General features: G+C 47.1%; 1 protein-coding gene across 5 annotated transcripts in view; it reads left to right on the forward strand.

The window, feature by feature from the left end:
- The window catches only part of ZNF185 (zinc finger protein 185 with LIM domain), a 344,343-nt gene that overhangs the window by 191,372 nt on the left and 127,360 nt on the right, over positions 1-25,611 (forward strand). For 3 of the 5 annotated variants that reach the window (XM_063937559.1, XM_063937556.1, XM_063937557.1), the window contains 5 exons: positions 184-240; positions 7,206-7,262; positions 8,455-8,577; positions 13,593-13,655; positions 18,586-18,651. In XM_063937559.1, the coding sequence (XP_063793629.1) occupies positions 184-240; positions 7,206-7,262; positions 8,455-8,577; positions 13,593-13,655; positions 18,586-18,651 (366 nt within the window). The remainder of the gene's footprint in view (positions 1-183; positions 241-7,205; positions 7,263-8,454; positions 8,578-13,592; positions 13,656-18,585; positions 18,652-25,611) is intronic. The other 2 variants (XM_063937558.1, XM_063937560.1) reach the window with 1 other exon arrangement.

The following is a 25,611-nucleotide window of genomic DNA, read 5'->3' on the forward strand; positions in this document are numbered from 1 at the left end:
GCAGTCAAACCTCCGAAAATGTCTCATTGAGGTTGGATTGGTGGGGAAATCCATTATGGATTCATTAAAATTATATCATGGTGTTCCCTTTTATTACATATCCCTCTTTGCCATGATTAATAAGGAACAGCAATGACAATATATTTAAATCTTAGTTTCTGTCATCATTTCTATTTTATGTAGTGACAAATCTGAGCCCAAATCCACCACCACCAGGACTGTCACCACAAGAACTGAAAGGTAATATAATAGAACTGTACAACGTAAAGTCACTGGAAGCCGTTTAACAGCTCACAATGCAAATAACGTTTTGTCATGTCATGAACTTATCTTTCTGCAAATGCCATTAAATCATTGAGACAAGATGGTGGCATCTACAAAAACATATAGGGGGTAATGTAGTAGGTTGTGAGAATCCGGAAGTGAGAGATTTTGTGAGAGTTCTCCAGTTGTTGTTTTTTTTAAAGTGGCAATCATTTATATGACAAAACTAGGTTAATTATGCCATGTAAATGATTGCCAGTTCATAAAAAAAAACAGGAGAACTCTCACAAAATCTCTCACTTCCTGATTCTCACACCCTATTACAGGAGGAAATCACGAGACCGCCTGTCGGGATCCCGGCAGTCACAATGCCGACGCCGAGATCCTGACAGGGCCATCGGGCGTAAGGGCTAAGCTCCATGCCCGGAGGAAGAAAAAAATAAGAATTTACTTACCGATAATTCTATTTCTCATAGTCCGTAGTGGATGCTGGGGACTCCGTCAGGACCATGGGGAATAGCGGCTCCGCAGGAGACAGGGCACAAAAAGCAAGCTTTTAGGATCACATGGTGTGTACTGGCTCCTCCCCCTATGACCCTCCTCCAAGCCTCAGTTAGGTACTGTGCCCGGACGAGCGTACACAATAAGGAAGGATCTTGAATCCCGGGTAAGACTCATACCAGCCACACCAATCACACCGTACAACTTGTGATTTGAACCCAGTTAACAGTATGATAACAACGAAGAAGCCTCTGAAAAGATGGCTCACAACAATAATAACCCGATTTTTGTAACAATAACTATGTACAAGTATTGCAGACAATCCGCACTTGGGATGGGCGCCCAGCATCCACTACGGACTATGAGAAATAGAATTATCGGTAAGTAAATTCTTATTTTCTCTAACGTCCTAGTGGATGCTGGGGACTCCGTCAGGACCATGGGGATTATACCAAAGCTCCCAAACGGGCGGGAGAGTGCGGATGACTCTGCAGCACCGAATGAGAGAACTCCAGATCCTCCTTAGCCAGAGTATCAAATTTGTAAAATTTTACAAACGTGTTCTCCCCTGACCACGTAGCTGCTCGGCAAAGTTGTAATGCCGAGACCCCTCGGGCAGCCGCCCAAGATGAGCCCACCTTCCTTGTGGAGTGAGCCTTGACAGATTTAGGCTGTGGCAGGCCTGTCACAGAATGTGCAAGTTGGATTGTGCTACAGATCCAACGAGCAATCGTCTGCTTAGACGCAGGAGCACCCATCTTGTTGGGTGCATACAGGATAAACAGCGAGTCAGATTTTCTGACTCCAGCCGTCCTTGAAATATATTTTCAATGCTCTGACAACGTCCAGCAACTTTGAGTCCTCCAAGTCGCTAGTAGCCGCAGGCACCACAATAGGCTGGTTCAAGTGAAAAGCCGAAACCACCTTAGGCAGAAACTGAGGACGCGTCCGCAGTTCTGCCCTGTCCGAATGGAAAATCAGATATGGGCTTTTGTACGATAAAGCCGCCAACTCTGATACTCTCCTGGCTGAAGCCAGGGCCAGTAGCATGGTTACTTTCCATGTAAGATACTTCAAATCTACCGATTTGAGCGGCTCAAACCAATGGGATTTGAGAAAATCCAAAACTACGTTGAGATCCCACGGTGCCACTGGAGGCACAATCGGGGGCTGTATATGTAGTACACCTTTGACAAAGGTTTGTACTTCAGGCACTGAAGCCAATTCTTTCTGGAAGAAAATCGATAAGGCCGAAATTTGAACCTTAATAGACCCCAATTTGAGGCCCATAGACAATCCTGCCTGCAGGAAATGTAGGAATCGACCCAATTGAAATTCCTCCGTTGGGGCCTTCTTGGCCTCACACCACGCAACATATTTTCTCCAAATGCGGTGATAATGTTGTGCGGTCACTTCCTTCCTGGCTTTAATCAAGGTAGGAATAACTTCCTCTGGAATGCCCTTTTCTTTTAGAATCCAGCGTTCAACCGCCATGCCGTCAAACGCAGTCGCGGTAAGTCTTGGAACATACAAGGTCCCTGCTGAAGCAGATCCCTTCTTAACGGTAGAGGCCACGGCTCTTCCGTGAGCATCTCTTGAAGTTCCGGGTACCAAGTCCTTCTCGGCCAATCCGGAGCCACGAGTATTGTTCTTACTCCCCGTAGCCGTATAATTCTCAGTACCTTTGGTATGAGAGGCAGAGGAGGAAACACATACACGGACTGGTACACCCACGGTGTTACCAGAGCGTCCACAGCTATTGCCTGAGGGTCTCTTGACCTGGCGCAATATCTGTCCAGTTTCTTGTTGAGGCGGGACGCCATCATGTCCACCTTTGGTTTTTCCCAACGGTTCACAATCATGTGGAAAACTTCTGGATGAAGTCCCCACTCTCCCGGGTGGAGGTCGTGTCTGCTGAGGAAGTCTGCTTCCCAGTTGTCCACTCCCGGAATGAACACTGCTGACAGTGCTATGACATGATTTTCCGCCCAGCGAAGAATCCTTGCAGCTTCTGTCATTGCTCTTCTGCTTCTCGTGCCGCCCTGTCTGTTTACGTGGGCGACTGCCGTGATGTTGTCCGACTGGATCAACACCGGCTGACCCTGAAGCAGCGGTTTTGCCAGGCTTAGAGCATTGTAAATCGCTCTTAGCTCCAGTATATTTATGTGAAGAGACGTCTCCAGGTTCGACCACACGCCCTGGAAGTTTCTTCCCTGTGTGACTGCTCCCCAGCCTCGTAGGCTGGCATCCGTAGTCACCAGGACCCAGTCCTGTATGCCGAATCTGCGGCCCTCTAACAGATGGGCACTCTGCAACCACCACAGAAGAGACACCCTTGTTCTTGGTGACAGTGTTATCCGCTGATGCATGTGCAGATGCGATCCGGACCATTTGTCCAGCAGATCCCACTGAAATATTCGTGCGTGGAATCTGCCGAATGGAATTGCTTCGTAAGAAGCCACCATCTTTCCCAGGACTCTTGTGCATTGATGCACTGACACATTTCCTGGTTTTAGGAGGTTCCTGACAAGTTCGGATAACTCCCTTGCTTTCTCCTCCGGGAGAAACACCTTTTTCTGAACAGTGTCCAGAATCATTCCCAGGAACAGCAGACGTGTCGTCGGGGTCAATTGAGATTTTGGAAGATTCAGAATCCACCCGTGTTGTTGAAGCACTACTTGGATTAGTGCTACTCCAACTTCCAGCTGTTCTCTGGACCTTGCCCTTATCAGGAGATCGTCCAAGTAAGGGATAATTAATACGCCTTTTCTTCGTAGAAGAACCATCATTTCGGCCATTACCTTGGTAAAGACCCGAGGTGCCGTGGACAAACCAAACGGCAGCGTTTGAAACTGATAATGACAGTTTTGTATCACGAACCTGAGATACCCTTGGTGTGAAGGGTAAATTGTGACATGCAGATAAGCATCTTTTATGTCCAGGGACACCATGAAGTCCCCTTCTTCCAGATTCGCTATCACTGCTCTGAGTGACTCCATCTTGAACTTGAATTTCTGTATGTACAGGTTCAAGGATTTCAGATTTAGAATAGGTCTTACCGAACCGTCCGGCTTCGGTACCACAAATAGTGTGGAATAATACCCCTTTCCCTGTTGTAGGAGGGGTACCTTGACTATCACCTGCTGAGAATACAGCTTGTGAATGGCTTCCAATACCGTCGCCCTTTCTGAGGGAGACGTTGGTAAAGCAGACTTTAGGAACCGGCGAGGGGGAGACTTTTCGAATTCCAACTTGTAACCCTGAGATACTACCTGCAGGATCCAAGGGTCCACCTGTGAGCGCGCCCACTGTGTGCTGAAAATCTTTAGTCGACCCCCCACCGCCCCTGAGTCCGCTTGCACAGCCCCAGCGTCATGCTGAGGGCTTTGTAGAAGCCGGGGAGGGCTTCTGTTCGTGGGAAGTAGTTGCTTGCTGCACCCTCTTACCCCTTCCTTTGCCTCTGGGCAAATATGACTGTCCTTTTGCCCGCTTGTTCTTATAGGAACGAAAGGACTGCGGCTGAAAAGACGGTGTCTTTTTCTGTTGGGAGGTGACCTGAGGTAAAAAAGTGGATTTTCCGGCTGTTGCCGTGGCCACCAGATCCGATAGACCGACCCCAAATAATTCCTCTCCTTTATACGGCAATACTTCCATATGCCGTTTGGAATCCGCATCACCTGACCACTGTCGCGTCCATAAACTTCTTCTGGCAGATATGGACATCGCACTTACTCTCGATGCCAGAGTGCAAATATCCCTCTGAGCATCTCGCATATAAAGAAAAGCATCCTTTAATTGCTCTATAGACAATAAAATACTGTCCCTATCCAGGGTATCAATATTTTCAGTCAGGGAATCCGACCACACCACCCCAGCACTGCACATCCAGGCTGAGGCTATTGCTGGTCGCAGTATAACACCAGTATGTGTGTATATACTCTTCAGGGTAGTTTCCAGCCTCCTATCAGCTGGATCCTTGAGGGCGGCCGTATCAGGAGACGGTAACGCCACTTGTTTTGATAAGCGTGTGAGCGCCTTATCCACCCTAGGGGGTGTTTCCCAGCGCGCCCTAACCTCTGGTGGGAAAGGGTATAATGCCAATAACTTCTTTGAAATTAGCAGTTTTCTATCGGGGTTAACCCACGCTTCATCACACACGTCATTCAATTCCTCTGATTCTGGAAAAGCTACAGGTAGTTTTTTCACACCCCACATAATACCCCCCTTTGAGGTACCTGCAGTATCAGAGATATGCAAAGCCTCCTTCATTGCCGTGATCATATAACGTGTGGCCCTATTGGAAAATACGTTTCTTTCTACACCGTCGACACTAGATTCATCTGTGTCGGTACCTGTGTCGACTGACTGAGGTAAGGGACGTTTTACAGCCCCTGACGGTGCCTGAGACGCCTGGACAGGTACTAACTGGTTTTCCGGCCGTCTCATGTCGTCAACTGACTTTTGCAGCGTGCTAACATTATCACGTAATTCCATAATTAAAGCCATCCATTCCGGTGTCGACTCCCTAGGGGGTGACATCACCATTACCGGCAATTGCTCCGCCTCCACACCAACATCGTCCTCATACATGTCGACACACACGTACCGACACACAGGGAATGCTCTTATCGAAGACAGGACCCCACTAGCCCTTTGGGGAGACAGAGGGAGAGTTTGCCAGCACACACCAAAGCGCTATAAAAATGTATATAAACAACCCTAAAAGGTGTTGTTTCTGTTATATGCGCTTAATATATAAAAATATCGCCAAAATATGCCCCCCTTCTCTGTTTTACCCTGTTTCTGTAGTGCAGTGCAGGGGAGAGTCCTGGGAGCCTTCCTCACAGCGGAGCTGAGCAGGAAAATGGCGCTGTGTGCTGAGGAGAATAGGCCCCGCCCCCTAAAACGGCGGGCTCTTTTCCCGGAGTTTGCGATATATGGCAGGGGTTAAATACATCCATATAGCCTCAAGGGCTATATGTGATGTATTTTAGCTATAGAAAAAGGTATTATACATTGCTGCCCAGGGCGCCCCCCCCAGCGCCCTGCACCCTCAGTGACCGCTGGTGTGAAGTGTGCCGACAACAATGGCGCACAGCTGCAGTGCTGTGCGCTACCTTATGAAGACTGAAAGTCTTCTGCCGCCTGTTTCCGGACCTCTGGACCTCTTCAACTTCGGCATCTGCAAGGGGGGTCGGCGGCACGGCTCCGGGACCGGACTCCATGGCTGGGCCTGTGTTCGATCCCTCTGGAGCTAATGGTGTCCAGTAGCCTAAGAAGCAAATCCATCCTGCACGCAGGTGAGTTCACCTCTCTCCCCTAAGTCCCTCGTAGCAGTGAGCCTGTTGCCAGCAGGACTCACTGAAAATAAGAAACCTAAAAAACTTTTTCTAAGCAGCTCTTTATGAGAGCCACCTAGATTGCACCCTGCTCGGACGGGCACAAAAACCTAACTGAGGCTTGGAGGAGGGTCATAGGGGGAGGAGCCAGTACACACCATGTGATCCTAAAAGCTTGCTTTTTGTGCCCTGTCTCCTGCGGAGCCGCTATTCCCCATGGTCCTGACGGAGTCCCCAGCATCCACTAGGACGTTAGAGAAAAACGATTCGGTTTCACTCAGCCATCGATGGCAGAGAACCATTTGCTCTCTGCCATTGATGGCAAAACCATTGACTATCGGTAGTTAGCCATTGATGTTTGCCAACTATCGATGGCCGGTGGTACACCCCTTGTACTTACTATAAACTGACACACTTCAGAGGGTAATTGCTAAACACATAAAGGGACAGATTCTACAATTTAATTTACAAAATAATTATACTTTTATCCTTTACATGAAACGCTGGGTGAACTGCACAAACATGTTGTAATATTCCAGACTAATTTAAGTACTAATTAGGGATGGCCATCGACCATCTATAATTCATAATCATCGATGGTTTATGGTCGAAGTCGAATACTTTTGCCACCGATGGGAGAGATCCAGATGGTTTCCCTCCATCGATGGCACAGCATAACCAAATATTTTATTTTTATTTTTTACAAGGTGCCGATACATCCGCTAAGCCCTGCCCCCAGGCTGTGATTGGCCCACAGGCCAGTCACTGAAAGAATAGGGATGACCATCGGTGGGTGAGACCATCGATGGTCTCCCATACCATAGATGGTTTCCATTGATGGCCACGCACAGCTTCACCATCGATGGCAACTATCGATAGTGACCACACCAACCACCATCCCTAGTACTAATCAAAAATGCAGTCAAACCTCCGAAAATGTCTCATTGAGGTTGGATTGGTGGGGAAATCCATTATGGATTCATTAAAATTATATCATGTTGTTCCCTTTTATTACATATCCCTCTTTGCCATGATTAATAAGGAACAGCAATGACAATATATTTAAATCTTAGTTTCTGTCATCATTTCTATTTTATGTAGTGACAAATCAGAGCCCAAATCCACCACCACCAGGACTGTCACCACAAGAACTGAAAGGTAATATAATAGAACTGTACAACGTAAAGTCACTGGAAGCCGTTTAACAGCTCACAATGCAAATAACGTTTTGTCATGTCATGAACTTATCTTTCTGCAAATGCCATTAAATCATTGAGACAAGATGGTGGCATCTACAAAAACATATAGGGGGTAATGTAGTAGGTTGTGAGAATCAGGAAGCGAGAGATTCAATTTTACTCGGATTTACTCGGTTCTCAAAACGGCATCTTATTGGCTCACGGATGTCACGTGTTTTGGATAGCCAATCAGATGCTGTTTTGAGAACCGAGAAAATCCGAGTAAAACCGAATTCGCTCATCTCTAATTTAAATGGCAAAACTGAGTTTAAGTGCATTTCCCATTTGCATCAAGCTCCAGAAAGCGAAAACTCTCCAGAGCTTGTTACCAGTAGGCGCCTAATAGAAGCCTATGTGCTATTGCCACAGACTTCCCAGTGTCCCCCCGCAGCTCTCACATTTGCTGGCTGGTGGCCGTACATGTGCAGAAGGACCTGCACAGGACAGATCTTATAAGAGGAGTTCTTTCCAGTTTTATCGCAAACATACATGCTTATGACGTCAGTAAATGCTGTTATACATATGGCGGAATATATTGCATTCAAAGGGAGAAATTCAAATGTTTGAAAAGTCAGTTGGGTGTCTGTTTTTTCCTATCTAATAGACAGGAAAAAACAGACACCCAACCGACTTTTCAAACATTTGAATTCCCCCCAAAGTGTGATGCGTGGTGCCTTCTGTCCTCAATGAGAAAAGGGGTCCAATAGTACTTAGCCAGTGGAGGAATAGGAGTTCAGTGACACATGTTCACCAAGAGTGGAGAGTTTTTGAATACCCTGTTTTTTTTCTTATCCTACAGTTATAGAAGAAAACTGTTCTCATATTCTGCACAAATAACGACAATGTTACTCTTATCTAAATCAGTGCCAGACTTGTACAATATTCCATATATATATAATCTCTGATGACTGGCGGGCTCTGATTTCCGGCACTCTACAGAAGACTGACTTAATTTGCTGAGTTGAAAAACTCTATCTATTGAAACGGATACATATCTAAACCTAAAATGACCATATGACTTTGCTTTCATAGAATGTATGTCTTCTTAACAATATGGTGACAATGTTAAAAGATATATCAATATTATGATTAAACTTTTTTATTTCTCCTAGCGGAACCGATACCCCGGACATACCGAAATTGATCTCGGTTAGCAAAGACACGGAGACAGCAAACACACGAACATCGGTTATACAAACAGGGCCAGGGAAGATTACAGTCATCAAAGAAGAAAGGTGATTTCTATCATAATGTAAATATGATAAAAGGAATAATAGGAGATTTCACAACAAAACCAATGGCCCAGGTTGACCCGTCCACCTTTTCACGGCCCCAAAAGGGATTACTATTTTTATAACCTAGGCTGTGCATGCCGAAGGTGGAGCCTACACCTAGCGGAGGAGCACATACTGTATATCTATTATTAAAGGTCATTGGGGTCAAAAGGTCAAACGGGATCAAAAGGTCAACACTTTTTTTTAGGTTTTTTTTCATGCTTTTACAACTTTTGTCTCATTTACTATCCATGCCACAAACTTCAAACCCAAAACATGGCGAGCGAAGCAAGCCCACGAGGGGCCGCATTTCAACAGATTTGAGTAAAACTTGTTTAAAAACACAAAATTACACAAATATATTTTTGTGTCAACCTTTTGACCCTGTTGACCTTTTGACCCTGTCAACCATATGGGGTCGACCTAATGACTATCTATCTTTTAACTATATAACTTCTACACCACACCCGACCGGGCGGGTCTTTCTTATTAGATGAGTGTGTGGGACACTGGCGCTGGCATCTGAGGTCATCATTGAGCTGCAGAAATTGATGAGAGAGACAGCATGGCACACTGGACGGAGGAGGAAATCAGAGAGCAGCTGGCAGTTTCTTATGACTCACAGTATATTGCAGGGCTGACCCGGGTTCTGTGTACAAAGTGGTCGACCCAATAATAACCCAGGTTAAATATGCTGGGTGAAAGGGGGGAGCTTTGACTTGGTACCAACCAAGCTTGAAAAATTGGAGCAAAATTCGGGTTTTGGTGATTCTTCTGTCTGAAAGTGGAATGACTCATGGACACTACTGAGAAATAATTCTTCTGGAATCCTCCACCAATATACAGAACAAGAGGAATTGGACTGTATAGTTGGTCAGTGTCAGCAGCAGTTGCAGTGCTGATTACCTTGTATGGGGGGGGGATTTGCTAAGCACATACTGTATACACATACATGTGAAGATGTATGTGTATGTGCCGCTGTGCAGGACCCAAGACCCGGCATTAGGATTCCCGCTCCTAAGCCCGCCCCCAGATTCCTGTGACACTAGCCAATGAGAGTCTGGGGGTGGGCTTAGAAGAGGGAAGCCTGATGCTGAGTCTGGTGTTCTGCACAGCGGCTATGGTACACAGCACCACTGCAGATCCAGATAGACGCAAGCATATATATTACATACTGTACATCTACACATGTGTATATGTGCTTAGCGGTCCCCCCCCTGCACATTGTGGTAGTCAGCACTGCAGCCACAGCCACTGCTGATCAGTGTTAAATATAGGGCGGTGGTTCTCAAACTCGGTCCTCAGGACCCCACAAAGTTCACGTTTTGCAGGTCACCTAGCAGGAGCACAAGTGTCTTCATTACTCACTGACACATTTTAAAACAGGTGATGCTCATTATTTCACTAGTGATTCTATGAGGATACCTGGAAAACATGAACTGTTTGGGGTCCTGAGAACCTGTGATATAGGGAAATGTTTTAATGGCCAAATCCTTAAAACCTGGGACTGTCCTTGAAAGTTAGGGATAGCTGACAGTTATGGTACTTGTGTGTATAAGTCACGTGACAGCCATTAACAAAAATTGCCTTTATTTATGGAAACTAATTAATTATCCAGTGTCTTTGTTTTGTCCTTCTTTGTTGTATTATTATTTTTTTTGTGCTTTTTACATTTGTTATGACTGCTGTTGCAGCTGTTGTTTTTCGTAATGCGCCCTGAGACTGGTTACACAAGGTACTGATGTTTGTGTGTATTGTGTTTTCTCCTTGAGTCTGGTTCATTTCCAGTGAGAGCTCTGTGGTGTGGCTGACGGGATCATTAGTTCCCTGTGCTTTGAAGTTTTGTATCTGTACAGAGGCTGAGACTGATACGTAGCTAAAATATTTTGATCATAAAGGTTTCAAAAACATTGAAGTCACTAATAAAACACAGCTATTCATGGGATTCCGTACAAGGCTAATCAGAGAAAGTCGGACTAAAATCCTATCCTTATTATAGTAACAAAGCAATACTGAGGATTCTGCATCCACCATTCCACATTCTGAGAAGATTTCAAGGGATGCAACGCAGATGTAGGGGCTGGCAGCTCCAAAACAGATAAAAGTGAAAAACACAAAATTGGACATATATACTGTAGTGATCATGCAAACGCATTCATTGCAAGTGAATGCACCTTAAATTAACTTAATTAAATTAATTTGTGCAAACAATATACTTATGCCAGCTCAAAAAACAACAGCCTGTCTGTCAAATTTATTATTAAAAGCTGGTGACTGCTGATAAACAAGTATCAAAAATAATGTAAAGATTGTATAATTTGCCCCTATATTCCCCTCTGAGAAGTTTTGTTATAGGTAATATTCTTGTATGGACGAGGAAGATGGTACTGTTTACACTGCCACCGGGGGTGGGTACTAATTACCCGGGCCTGATGGAGCCCAGGTCCACCGGCATCGCCCTGTCCCCCTTACCCCCTCACAAGCAGTCCCTTCTGCTTGTGCGGGGGTAGGGGGGAGCGTGCACACTGATCCCCTCCCTCCCCCTCTGAATTTACCCCTGGGCTGAGAGGCACAATAGCGCCCCCTAAAATTACGCTTCACGATGCTGAATATATATATATATATATATATATATATATTAATATTCCTTTGTATAAGGGGGCATGGCCATGCCTTCCGTAATTGGGCCACACCCCTGAAAATATACCTGGGCCTCTACTCCCCTTTCTGTTTAAACTGTACAGGTTGAGTCTCTCATAGTCTAAATGCTTGGGACCAGAAGTATTTTGGATATAAAAAATGTCCGTATTTTGAAATATTGGCATACCATAATGAGCTATCTTGGGGATGGGACCTAAGTCTAACCAAGGAATGCATTTATGTTGCATATACACCTTATACACACAGACTGAAAGTATTTATACAATATTTTTACTTTTGTACATTAAATAAAGTTTGCGTACACACACATAATTAATTTATGTTTCATATACACCTTATACACACAGGCCCTCATTCTGAGTTGATCGCTAGCTGCTTTCGTTCGCAGCGCAGCAATTAGGTCAAATAGCGGCACTTCTGCGCATGCGTATGGTGCGCACTGCGCACGCGCGACATACTTTCACAAAAGCCGATGCAGTTTCAAACAAGGTCTAGTGACGCTTTTCAGTCGCACTGCTGGTCGCAGAGTGATTGACAGGAAGTGGGTGTTTCTGGGTGGTAACTGACCGTTTTCGGGGAGTGTGTGTAAAAACACAGGCGTGCCAGATAAAAACGCAGTAGTGGCTGGGGAAACGTAGGCGTGGCTGGCCGAACGCAGGGCGTGTTTGTGACGTCAAAACAGGAACTAAACAGACTGAAGTGATCGCTAGCTAGGAGTAAGTCTCGAGCTACTCAGAAACTGCACAATCTTTTTTTGTAGCAATGCTGCTATCCTTTCGTTCGCACTTCAGCTAAGCTAAGATACACTCCCAGAGGGCGGCGGCTTAGCGTTTGCACTGCTGCTAAAAGCAGCTAGCGAGCGATCAACTCGGAATGAGGGCCACAGATGGAAGGTCATTTTATTCAATACTTTAAAGAATTTTGTGCATTAAACATGTTTGTGTTCATTGGGGTAATTCCAAGTTGATCGCAGCAGGAAATTTTTTAGCAGTTGGGCAAAACCATGTGCACTGCAGGGGAGGCAGATATAACATGTGCAGAAAGAATTCGATTTGGGTGGGTTATTTTGTTTCTGTGCAGGGTAAATACTGGCTGCTTTATTTTTACACTGCAAATTAGATTGCAGATTGAACACACCACACCCAAATATAACTCTCTCTGCAAATGTTATATCTGCCTCCCCTGCAGTGCACATGGGCCCTCATTCCGAGTTGTTCGCTCGCTAGCTGCTTTTAGCAGCATTGCACACGCTAAGCCGCCGCCTACTGGGAGTGAATCTTAGCATAGTAGATTTGCGAACGAAAGATTCGCATAATTGCAAATAGAAATTTCTTTGCAGTTTCTGAGTAACTCTGGGCTTACTCTGCCACTGCGATCAGTTCAGTCAGTTTCGTTCCTGGTTTGACGTCACAAACACACCCAGCGTTCGGCCAGACACTCCCCCGTTTCTCCAGCCACCCCCGCGTTTTTCCCAGAAACGGCAGCGTTTTTCAGCACACACCCATAAAACGGCCAGTTTCCGCCCAGAAACACCCACTTCCTGTCAATCACACTCCGATCACCAGAACGATGAAAATTCCTCGTTATGCCGAGAGTAAAATACCTAACTTTTGAGTAAATTAACTAAGCGCATGCGCTCTGCGAACATTGCGCATGCGCAGTTTGCGACAAATCGCTCCGTTGCGAAAACCACTAACGAGCGAACAACTCGGAATGAGGGCCATGGTTTTGCCCAACTGCTAAAAAATTTCCTGCTGCGATCAACTTGGAATTACCCCCATTGAACCATCAGAAAGCAATGATGTCATTATATCAGTCGTGTTCAAACAATTCTGTATTTCGAAATATTCTGTATTTCGTAATTTTGGATATGGGAGACTAGACCTGCAAATGGTCAATCAAAATACATGTCTGGTGCTGGTTTCCTTATAAACTGTATACTCTGATTGGACTGGACAGCAGCATTCTTGTATTTCCGTCTCAGGAGAGTGGTTTCATCTAGAACACAGTACACATATACTAGATTGTCATATAGTTTTACAGGGAACACATTATCTGTACACAATGACTGTTGTCTCTTATTGCCCGTATAAACAGAAATAACCCCTGACTTGTGAATGATTTATATTTTCTATTATAAAGGATTAATATGAATTTGTAACCATTTGTAGAAACATAAACTGAAGTACATCTTTTACCTGTCTCTCACTGTGTATTGGTTGGATACTCTATCCATGTACAGGCAGGAAATTTTTATACCTAATGTATATGTTTATTTATATTTTAAAAATACTGTATTATCATTTTCTTTTCAGCGAACTTCCAAAACCTGTCCCCCGATCAGAAACAAAGCCAAAAGACGCCTCAGTAATTGCAGGGTAAGTGTCTACATCTGTGCACAGATCTTTACAGAGGTTATATCAATAAAAGCAATGGATACAGTACGTTCCAGATCATAGTGATCCAGTCTGTACAGGAGGCACTGCACGCCAATGTTATTGAGTGGCAATTTCAGTGGTTCAGGGGGGTAATTCCAAGTTGATCGCGGCTACAAGTTTGTTAGCAATTGGGCAAAACCATGTGCACTGCAGGGGGGCAGATATAACATGTGCAGAGAGAGAGAGATTTGGGTGTGGTGTGTTCAATCTGCGATCTAAATTGCAGTGTAAAAATAAAGCAGCCAGTATTTACCCTGCACAGAAACAAAATAACCCACCCAAATCTAAGGGGCCCTACACACTGGCCGACCCGCCGCCGAGCTGCCCGACGGCGGATACGGCCGACGAGCGACCCGGCGGCGGGGGGGCAGTGACGGGGGGAGTGAAGTTTCTTCACTCCCCCCGTCACGCGGCTCCATAGAACTGCAGGCAAATATGGACGAGATCGTCCATATTGGCCTGCATGCACAGCCGACGGGGGACCAGCGATGAACGAGCGCGGGACCGCGCATCGTTCATCGCTGGAGCCTCCACACTGAAAGATATGAACGAGTTCTCGTTCATTTATGAACGAGATCGTTCATATCTTTCAAAAAATCGGCCAGTGTGTAGGGCCTATAACTCTCTCTGCACATGTTATATCTGCCTCCCCTGCAGTGCACATGGTTTTGCCCAACTGCTAAAAAATTTCATGCTGCGATCAACTTGGAATTACCCCCTAGATGCGTCCTCACACATCCAGCCTCAATATGCCATGCAGTGTGAGATGCTTGCCGTGAGTGAGCCGCCAGGTCCTATGCAACCCGGCTAACATTATTTTTTGCCAAAAATGCGTATTATTCACAATGCAATGTGGCTAGGACACACAAGGAAAGTGTGCTAATTAATTTTATATGTGACACTTGTATATTGTGTGTGACAGTCTGTATACGGAACAGAACAGAACTTGTATTGGAAAAAAAGCTGCAGTTGCTACATTGTAGCACTTCATGTACAGATTCAGAGACTCAGTTGCACACAGATGCCCAATGCCAGAAGGTTCTCGCACAACCTGGCGTGCCAAGGGGCTATTTTTGCGTGACTGCAGCAAAGCTATATGAGGACATATCTGTAGTTGAGTTCAGGGTCCACAGTGAGATATGAATTGGCTCAGGTAACGTTAGTGAGGTATATTATTGATTGCAGGAAACTAATGATGGCCATCGATGGATTAGCCATCAGTGGACATTGGATTTTGACTATTGGGGTAACCATAAATGACTAAACCATTGATGGTTCGGGTCTGTGCATGCACAAAAGGACAGGGACAGGGGGTGTGCATGCGGAATACTACAAGCTAGGAGATTTTGTGAAGGAAATTCCATCAATTGTAAAATGATTAACCATTGGTAGGAAACCATCGATAGTAACTAACCATTGATGATCAGTGAGCATCCCAACAGGGAAAAGAAGAATTAAATAAATATACTAATTATCAGTGCCGTAACTAGACATTTTAGCGCTGTGTGCAAGAAACGGCATCGGCGCCCCCCCCACCCCCGCACATTGAGTACAGGGCCAGTGCGCGCCGCAGGCGCGCTCCAAAAATGTAGGGGTTTGTCTTCATGGGAAGGGGTCGTGGCCACAAAATAATACCAAATTATATTACGCTGCACAGTAGTCTTCATTATTCAAATTACGCCGAACAGTAGTGCCACTTACACACACATTACAGTAGGCAGAGCTTCCTTTTACACATTACGGCAGACAGAGCTCCCTTTTACACCTTACGGCAGACAGAGCTCCCTCTTACACCGTACGGCAGGCAGAGTCACCATTTACACCGTACGGCAGGCAGAGTCACCATTTACACCGTACGGCAGGCAGAGTCGCCATTTACACCGTACGGCAGGCAGTGTCACCATTTACACCGTACGGCAGGCAGAGTCACCATTTACACATTATGGCAAGCATAGTCCCCTGTCACACATTACGGCAGGCAGAGTCCCCCTGTCACACATTATGGCAGGCAGAGTCACCATTTACAGAGTCCCCCGTCCTCCTCCGCTGAAATATTCTGCGATTGCCCCTGTGCCTGCCTACCTTCCCCCATTCCCTCCTTTGTCATGCTGTGCTGACTTTACCTTGTGGCCTGTACCATGGAGCGGCATCCCAGCTATACATCCCTTCAGACTACAGGAGCCAGGGGAGGAGGTTGATCTTAGCTTCAAGGGGCACTGCACAGCACACACAGTCGTCAGTCTGCACACAGGAAGGAGTCGCCCAGCGCTGCTGTAAGCTCCTGCAGGTGGGGGCCTGGGAGTCGGGCAATAATGCTGTCGGACTGATAGCCGCGGTGCACTGTTACCATGAGGCGGGGGGCAGCGGGCGGACAAGGGGTGGGGGGGGGATGCCCTTACACGCGGCTTCCTGCAGCTGCACAGCACTCCAAGCTCCGAGTCCGGCTTGGGGAGGAGGGGAGGCAGAGCGGACACTCAGGCAGCGGCACCGGTGCTGCCGCTGTCTAGTATACATTATGGTGGAGGCTGGTTGCGCCCCAGGTCATCCTGCGCTGTGTGCAAGGCACACAGCTCACATACCTAGTTACGGCACTGCTAATTATCGAAATTTATACAGTTTGAAGGTTTGTAATGTGTTTGGAAATGACCAGATCCAAACCTCTTATTTACCTTTATTGATATAGCACCTTCATATTACATAGCGCTTCCCAAAAAGTATTTCATCATTCACACTGCAACTGCACAATGGCCCGTTAATAAAAAAAAAAAGTCACATGACAATAAAGTATGATACATTTCACTGAGTTACTCTATGCACAGGCTGGATGGAACGATGGATGGATGAAGCGATGGATGGAGTGATAGAGCGAGATGGTTCCATTCCATGTGTGTGTAACATTGTTTCAGCATTAATGGAATTCCCCTGAGGAAAGTTTCCACTGAGACTGAAACAACGTTGTTGTCATATTGTCATTGCTATTCTAATAAAAATCAAAACTCAATTCCATGGATCTTGAGTTTGTGCATTTGCTTACATTTGTCGAGTGCTATCATTGTTATTTTTCAGAATATCTTCACAACAAATATGCTACTGGTCTTCAGCAGAGGCGTAACTAGGGCAGGGCGAGTGAGGCACGTGCCCTGGGCGCCTTGGCAGGTCCAGCAGAGGGGGGCGCCGCCGCCGGCCAGGGCATCATGCCACACTCGCCACCGTCACTCTGCAATGTGAGGGGAGGAGAGCGCAGCATCTCTCCTGCCCCTCAATGTCCTCACTGCCGCGTGGCGCTGCCAGCAGCCCTGCGTGTGTCCAGGCTCCAGCCGCGTTAGCCAATCAGAGCTTGCGGACCGGCTCCTGATTGGCTGCCGGTCCGCGAGCTCTGATTGGCTAACGAACCGGCGCCACATAGCCGCCGCCGGAGACCTGGAGCGTTGAGGGGCAGGAGAGGCGCTGCGCTCTCCTCCCTTCACATAGCAGAGGCCAGGAAGCGGTGAGTGACGGGTGGGGGGTGTCTTATATCTGGTACTGTGGGGCATGTAACTGGCACTGTGGGGCATTGTATCTGGCACTGTGTGGGGCATGTATGGCACTGTGTGGGGCATGTAACTGGCACTGTGGGGCATGTATCTGGCACCGTGGGGCATGTAACTGGCACTGTGGGGCATTGTAACTGGCACTGTGGGGCATGTAACTGGCACTGTGGGGCATGTAACTGGCACTGTGGGGCAATGTAACGGGCACTGTGGGGCATGTATCTGGCACTGTGGGGCATTGTAACTGGCACTGTGGGGCAATGTAACTGGCACTGTGGGGCATGTAACTGGCACTGTGGGGCATGTAACTGGCACTGTGGGGCATGTATGGCACTGTGGAGAATGTATCTGGCACTGTGGGGCATTGTATCTGGCACTGTGGGGCTTTGTATCTGGCACTGTGGGGCATTGTATCTGGCACTGTGGGGCGCTGTATCTGTCAATGTGGATCTGACACTGTGGGGCACTGTGTATCTGGCACTGTGTATCTGGCACTGTGGGGCAATTGTGTATCTGGCACTGTGTAAAAAGGGGACTCTGCCTGCGTACTGTGCAAAAATTGAATGAAGGTTTGCTGAGCGACGACACAAAGGGTAGGTGATAGTGTGCTGAGAGGCGACACAGGGGGTGGGTGATAGTCATGTTGGCACGCCCCATTTTCAGTGGCCACACCCCTTCTGGTGCGTGACCACGGCCATTTTTCCAGCGCGCGACTTCGGCGCGCGCACATACTACTTTTGCGTTTTTTTGTTTGTTTGTTTTTTTGGGGGGGAGGGGGGCGCCACTGTTCATCTTGCCCTGGGCTCCGAAAACCCTAGTTACGCCTCTGCTCTTCAGTACTACTGTACCGCACCTTTAAGCTGTGTTTTGTGTATATAGAACGGCCCCATCATCAAGACAGGCTGATAGGTTGGGAACAGGTGACCTGGCTGCCTGAATGCTGACAGGAGGGTGAAGGCAGCAATGCCCCTTGCGGGCTCAATGGACACCCACGAGGAATAGTTCTGGGCCCCCTGCCGGCATTCTGGCGGCCGGGATCGCGGCATCAGTATGCTGAATCCCCGGATTCTCGACCGACAGAATCATAACTAAATCCCAGGCTGATAGGTGGGAACTGGAGCAGAGTTACCGTGTGTATGTAGGTTGCTGTTAGCAGTGATGGGTTCGTACTAGTTTCTAAACAGGTTATTGTAGAAATCCCTAAAACATTTGAAGAACTTAGACTTTTCACCTTAATAGTTAAAATAACACATATTCGTATGTAGTAAGAAAGATGTATAAATATAGAGAATCCTATTTGTGCCTTGTTCCTGATGCCAGTATCTCTTTATGTGTTGTAGTAACAACCAGTCGGATCTCATAAGCTGGTCTAATCTGGATGACAGTTCTAATGCAAGTAGCAGCAGGTAAGTCACAGCTGCAATTGTATTGTAAGATGTTGTTTACTTGCATTTAGATGTTCTTTATATATTGTTAGAGCTGATCTCTGGGGAAGTGCTTATAGTGATGACATGGCCTCCATATATGTTCTTGTTATGGTAATTACAATGACCACATCTCCTACGTAGAGAAGCTCGCACAGGCTGTGTTTTGAATCTCGAATCGATTTGATGAATCGGTTAAAAAATTTGATGGGTCCTCTTGAAATTTTGCAACCATTAGAGCTTAGTTTGACAGTGTTCTATGATACCTCACAACAACCCAGAATTCAGCGGGAGAGTTAAGGAGGATACACACTAGGCAATTTCTGCCTAAAAAAACCCCCGATAATGACATTTATGTCATTATCATTTATTTTTAGCCTGAAATCGTCCTGTGTGTATAGGGGTATTATTGGTGAACGATGAACGATGCGCACTCCCGCACGTCGTTCAGCGATCACCAGTATTGAGCTGAAATGCAGCACTGCTGCTCATTCAGCATCAGTTGCAATTTTGCTAAAAAAGCAAAACTGCAACTGCTATCACTCGCATGCTGGGGGCCCGCCCAGCACAGGGCAAGGCCACCCCACAGGCAAATGCCCACCAGTGATGCGATCACAATTCAGTTGCGCTCCCTGCCTGCACAGCCTTGCTGTGCAGGCAGGCACAGGGCTGCCATGTTTTTCATCACAGCCGCCCTGAAAACAGCCCCTGCCCGCCCCCGTTTGTGCCGCACTGCCCCCCGTAACGCCACCCGCCCTGTGAATGCCTCTGCCTATCAATCGGGCACAGGCATTTCTCAGATGCAATCGCATCTCACTGTGTGTGCAGTAGGTGCAGTGCAGCTCCTGCACATGTGGACTGTGCACAAAATTGTCAATATACAATTGCATCCATACTGAATAAGGCCCACTGTCCCACCCGCAGGCCGCAGTATTATCAGTTATTCATACAAAAAAAAACTTGGTATAAAAAGTATTTAATAAAATAAAGCTTTGCAATGCGCTGTACAGATATCTGTAGTCAAGCAAGTTCAAATCTGAATGCTCCAATATCAGTAGTTTTATCGGAAGAAAAAAAAAAGCCATACAGCGAGTTTACAAATTATAATTTATTAAATCAATAAATGAATATAATTTATGTTACTCTTTAAATCCATTGATTCGGGTTTCTTGCTAAAAGTCTCCGAATGTATCCACGAGCTTGTCCACAGCCCCAAAGCATCATGGGACCATTGGCACTCCTGTGGGAAGAATATAATGGACCCTACACACTGAAAGATTTAAGTGACCGATATGAACGTTCTCGATATGAACTCGTTCATATTGTTCAGTGTGTAGGCACCAACGATGAACGATGTGCGGCCCCGCGCTCGTTCATCATTGGTGCCCCGTCGCTTATGCATGCAGGCCAATATGGACAATCTCGTCCATATTAGCTTGCACTGCTATGGAGCCGGGTGACGGGGCGAGTGAAGACTGGTCACCCGTCTGCCGTATCAGCGATCGGGCAGCTCGGCGGCGGGTCGCCGAGTCTGTAGGGCCCATTAGAAATAAATGCCTTTATCATCTCCCGTCATCAAGTCCATATGGCTTTTAATAAGACATCCTTGTGGTCACTTAAAGAAGTGCATATTATTGCATAGATTTTAACAATATATACAATGAAATATTACATTTTCCTGTCTAAGAATAATATATATTTATATCAAAATGATCATGGGCTTCATTCATATTTGCTTTATCAGCAACCATTATTGAAATGCCAATGTCTGTCCGATGGTCTGTGGAATTCATGCCCCAGTCCACCTTAATCCTGCACAGTCATAATAAATCTGTCCCATTTCATTTATGTGATGAGCACTGACCCCTTTGTGTAGTTCTCTGTGATTTGTACATTACATTACGCAAGTACGGAGGGGGTAATGCAGACTGCATTGCTGCAGCGGCAGTGATTGCAGTCTGAATTTTTTTGTGGAGTGCTCACGCGCAGCCTGGGAGCACAGGGAGATACTAAAAGCATCTCAGGGCTGCAGTTGCCTCTCGCAAGAAAAAAAGCAATTGGTTTCCCCAGCACCCTGAATGATAACAGTAACCAGATATAAATCCCACATGATAATAGAATTCAGAGATCTTCGTTACACATATTTGCGCAAATGTGTGGTTAAGCCCCAAAGCCGCATCAAGGCCTCTCTGTATATTTGGGATCCCTAGCGCTATATCTAGGTGCAGGGTGTGGCACCCCAAAACACCAGAATGAGCCAGAAAGCCCAGCGTGGCATACCAGTGTAAAAAACTATAGTGTTAATAAATTAGTATTTAGGAAGCCGAAGCTATAGAGAGGGTGATATAAACATGATATGTAATTAAAATAGAGAAATAGTGTTAGAAAATTAATAAGTGAAAAGTGTTAATAGAATGTAAAGGTATGCCACACTAAAGCCATCCAGCTCAGCCAATCCAGAGGCACCACACCTCACACCTCCATTACCCCAATCTGGGTCTAATATTAACCAGCAAGGAGCCACATGATAATGGCTCCTTACTAAAATATGTCTAAGCTAAGAGCTACCTACCTTGGAGCAACCCCATAATGCTCCATGTGGCATGTCAGGGCCTGCACCCCTTCCTTTCGAGCACCTGAATGATATCCCTAAGCTAATTGAGCATTTACCAATCTATATGTCTGCAGTTGCCTCTGCCTGGTTGATAGGCAGAAGCGGTCGCGGGGTGGGAGGGGGCGTGCCAACGGCATTAGAACACCTCTGGCGGGGCGCGGTCCAGACAACGCAGGAGTGTCCAGACGGCTTGGGGGGTGGGTCACGGCAGCTGCATGATGTCACACGCATCCACTGCGACCCGGAATGCGACGGGTAGCTCCCTGCCAGAGCGCAGGAGCTGTGCAGGAGCTGCGCAGGCAGGGAGCTACTCACCGGGTGCAAAAGCATCGCCTCCGTGCGATGCTTTTGCACCAGTGCGGGAGGGTGGGGGGTAGAGCCAGGCATGCGTGGCGGACTAGCCCTGTGCTGTGCGACCGCAGCATGCCTGAGAAAATGATCGTAGATGATAATCAGATCTGAATTAGGCCCTGAGCCTGGTTTCAGTACATAGAAAGCATTTTGAAGGATTCTTTATTTTTAACCTGATAATAAATTGTCACTAGATGGCAGTTGTGAGTTCACTTATTGCAACTGGACTGAGGGACAAATGTACTACGCCTCGGAGAGTGTTAAAGTGGAGAAAGATAAAGTACCAACCAGCCATCTCCTGTCATTTTTAAACACAGCCTGCAACATGGCAGTTGGGAGTTGTTTGGTTGGTAATTTATCTCTCTTTACTTTATCTCTCTCCAGGGCTTAGAACATCTGCCCCTCAGTGCCTGATTCAGAGATGTACGCAAATGCATTTGCAGCTGCAAATGTGTACGCAGCGACAGTGTCTTAATAGGATTTTAATACCTACCGGTAAATCTTTTTCTCGTAGTCCATAAGGGATATTGGGGGAAACTAGTACGATGGGGTATAGACAGGGTCCAAGGGAGCCAGTGCACTTTAAATTTCTTCAACTGGATGTGCTGGCTCCTCCCCTCTATGCCCCGTCCCACGGGCAGTTATAGGTAGAAACATGCCCCGAGGGGGAGAGGACATATATGAGACAAGGAACATGACAACAAAAGGTGGAGAGATTTACATACTAACATAGAACAACCAGCAACGGCTGGCAACCACAACAGCAACAGCTGAACAGGTACTATAGAACAAGAACCTGCAGAGAAGTCAACACACTGGGGCGGGCACCCAATATCCCTTATGGACTACGAGAAATGGTATTAAAATCCTATTTTCTCTAGCATCCATAGGAGATATTGGGGGAAACAAGTACGATGGGACGTCCCAAAGCTTCCAGAACATGCGGGAACATGCAGAGAGTGCTGCAGCACCACCTGCCCAACTGGGTATCCTCTTTGGCCAGGGTATCAAACTTGTAGAACTTCACAAAGGTGTTCTTCCCCGACCAGGTAGCTGCTCAGCAAAGTTGCAAGGCCGAGACTCCACGGGCAGCTGCCCAGGAAGAGACCACTGATCTTGTAGAGTGGGCCTTCAGAGACTTAGGAGCAGGTAAGGCTGCCGACACATAGGCCTGTTGGATAGTAAGCCTAATCCAATGAGCAATGAACTGCTTTGAAGCAGGGCATGTAGAAATTCCAACACTATATCAAAATCCTAGGGTGGCCGTAGGCGGCACAAAAGGAGGTTGTATGTAGAGTACCTGTTGCAAGAAGGTCTGAACTTCTGGCAATACTGCCAATTTCTTCTGAAAGAAAATTCAGAGAGCTGAAATCTGGACCTTAATGGAACCCAGACGTAAGCCCTTATCCACACCATCCTGCAGGAAATGTAAGAAACATCCCAAGTGAAACTCTGCAGATGGATACGTGCGTTCCTCGCACCAAGAGACATATCTCCTCCAGATATGATGATAGTGTTTTGACGTCACAGGTTTCCTGGCCTAAACCATGGTAGCCTTCTTGGAAAGGCCCTTGTGAGCTAGGATGTTCCGCTGAACCTCCATGCCGTCAAACAAAGCTGCCGTAAGTCCGGGTAGGCGAATGGACCTTGTTGAAGAAGATCTGGTGGTAGAGGCCAAGGGTCTTCGACGGACCTGTCCAGAAGATCCGCATACCACGCCATCCAAGGCCAATCCGGGGCAATTAGAATTGCCCGGACACCTTGATTCCTGATTCGCTTTAGCACCGTTGGGAGCAATGGGTTTGGAGGAAACAGGTAGATTAGCCGGTACGGCCAAAGCGACGCCAGTGCATCCACTGCCCTCGCCTGAGGGTCCCTGGTTCGTGAGCAATACCAGGGAAGTTTCTTGTTGAGACGAGAAGCCATCATGTCTATTTGTGGCCAAACACACCGGTCGATGATCTGCTGGAACACCAGATGGTGTAGCCCCCACTCCCGCAGGTGGAGATCGTGACGACTCAGGAAGTCCGCCTCCCAGTTGTCCACACCTGGAATGAAGATTGCTGACATGGCTCTTGCATTTCTTTCCGCCCAGAGGAGTATCTTTGACACCTCTCGCATGCAGGCTCTGCTTTTTGTCCCCCCTAGTCGATTGATATACGCCAACGCCGTGGCGTTGTCCGACTGTACCTGGATTGCGTGATCTTTGAGCAGGGGAGAGGCTTGAAGCAGAGCATTGTAGATCGCCCGAAGTTCCAGAATGTTGATTGGAAGGAGGCTTTCGTGGGCTGACCACCTGTCCTGGAACTGCGCCCCTTGAGTGACAGCTCCCCATCTTCTCAGACTCGCAGCCGTCGTGAGGAGGTCCAATCCTGAATCCCAAAACTCCGACCTCCCAGGAGATTGGAGGACTTTAGCCACCACAGGAGGAAAATCCTGGCCTGAGGTGACAGCTGAATCATCCGGTGCATCTGTAGAAGTGAGCTGGACCACTTGCTCAGGAGATCCAGCTGAAACGTTCTAGCATGGAACCTCCCATACTGGATCGCCTCGTATGGGGCAACAATCTTTCCTAACAATCTTATGCAAAGATGTACGGACACTCGAGCACCATGCGGACCATCTCCTGAAGTGTTTTCGTCTTGTCCTCTGGTAGAAACACCTTCTGGGCCATAGTATCCATCAACATCCCCAGGAACAGGAGCCTCTGAGTTGGCTCCAGGTGGGACTTCTGTAAGTTGAGGATCCACCCATGGTCTGACAGAAGATGTATGGAGCGGTCGATATGAAGCAACAAAAACTCCCTGGATCTTGCCTTTATCAGAAGTTCGTCCAGATAAGGGATCACATTGACCCCCTGGACCTGGAGTTGAAGCATCATCTCCACCATCACCTTCGTGAATACCCTTGGGCTGTAGACAGGCAAACCGCAGGTACGTCCTTGATATCCAAGGAGACCATAAATTCCTGTTCTTCCAGGCCCGCAATCACTGCTCGTAGGGATTACATTTTGAACTTGAACACCCTCAAATAAGGATTGCGGTAGTGGTACTGGAACAATGACGTGGGACTGGACCAACTTTCGGAAAGCCTGTTGCAACGTAACCTGCATAGCCTCCAAAGCTGGTAAGCTTGATTTGAAAAATTGTTGGGGGGGGAGTACTGTCAAACTCCAGTGTGTAGCCCTGAGAAACAAACTTTCTAACCCATGTATCATGGCAGGAAGTCTCCCAGACGCGGCTAAAGTGACGCAGTCGAGCTCCCACCTCGTGATCCCCTCGGGGTGGGTGGGCACCGTCATGCTGAGGCTTTAGTGGAAGCAGAACCGGTGGACTGTTCCTGAGAACTGGTGCTTGCAGGTTTTCTGGACTTACCTCCGGTGCCCCTAGCCGCATTGGAGGCACCTCTGGCCTTCGATCGAAATCTGTGAGACCGAAAGGACTGGACAGATGGCCCTGGATAGGAGCGTCTCGCTGGCGGGGCCCCAGAGGGGAGAAATGTGGATTTTCCAGCCGTAACTTTGGAAATCCAGGTATCCAATTCAATCCCAAAATGCCATTCCCCAGAAAAGGGGAGGGATTCCACACTACATTTGGATTCTGCGTCCGCAATCCATTGACGCAACCACAAGGCCCTGCACGCCGAAACTGCCATGGCAGAAGTCCGAGCATTAATGTCCCCATCTCCTTGAGGGAATCACAGAGGACACGGGTAGTGTTCTGAATGTGCTTCAGGAGGGTTACCATAGTAACCAAGGGCATATGTCCCGAGAGGCCCCCCTGAATTTGAGTGGCCCAGGAATGAATGGCATGTGTTATCCAGCAAACCGCAATGACCGGTCTTTGTGATACACTGGCTCTGTGTATAGAGACTTTAGTGTAGTCTCTATCTTCCTATCCCCAGGATCCTTCATGGTAAAGGAGCCTGGAGCAGGCAGCACCACCTTTTTAGACAGGCAAGAGACTGAGACATCCACC

The sequence above is a fragment of the Pseudophryne corroboree genome, chromosome 8 (genome assembly GCF_028390025.1).
Source record: "Pseudophryne corroboree isolate aPseCor3 chromosome 8, aPseCor3.hap2, whole genome shotgun sequence".
NCBI lineage: Eukaryota > Metazoa > Chordata > Amphibia > Anura > Myobatrachidae > Pseudophryne > Pseudophryne corroboree.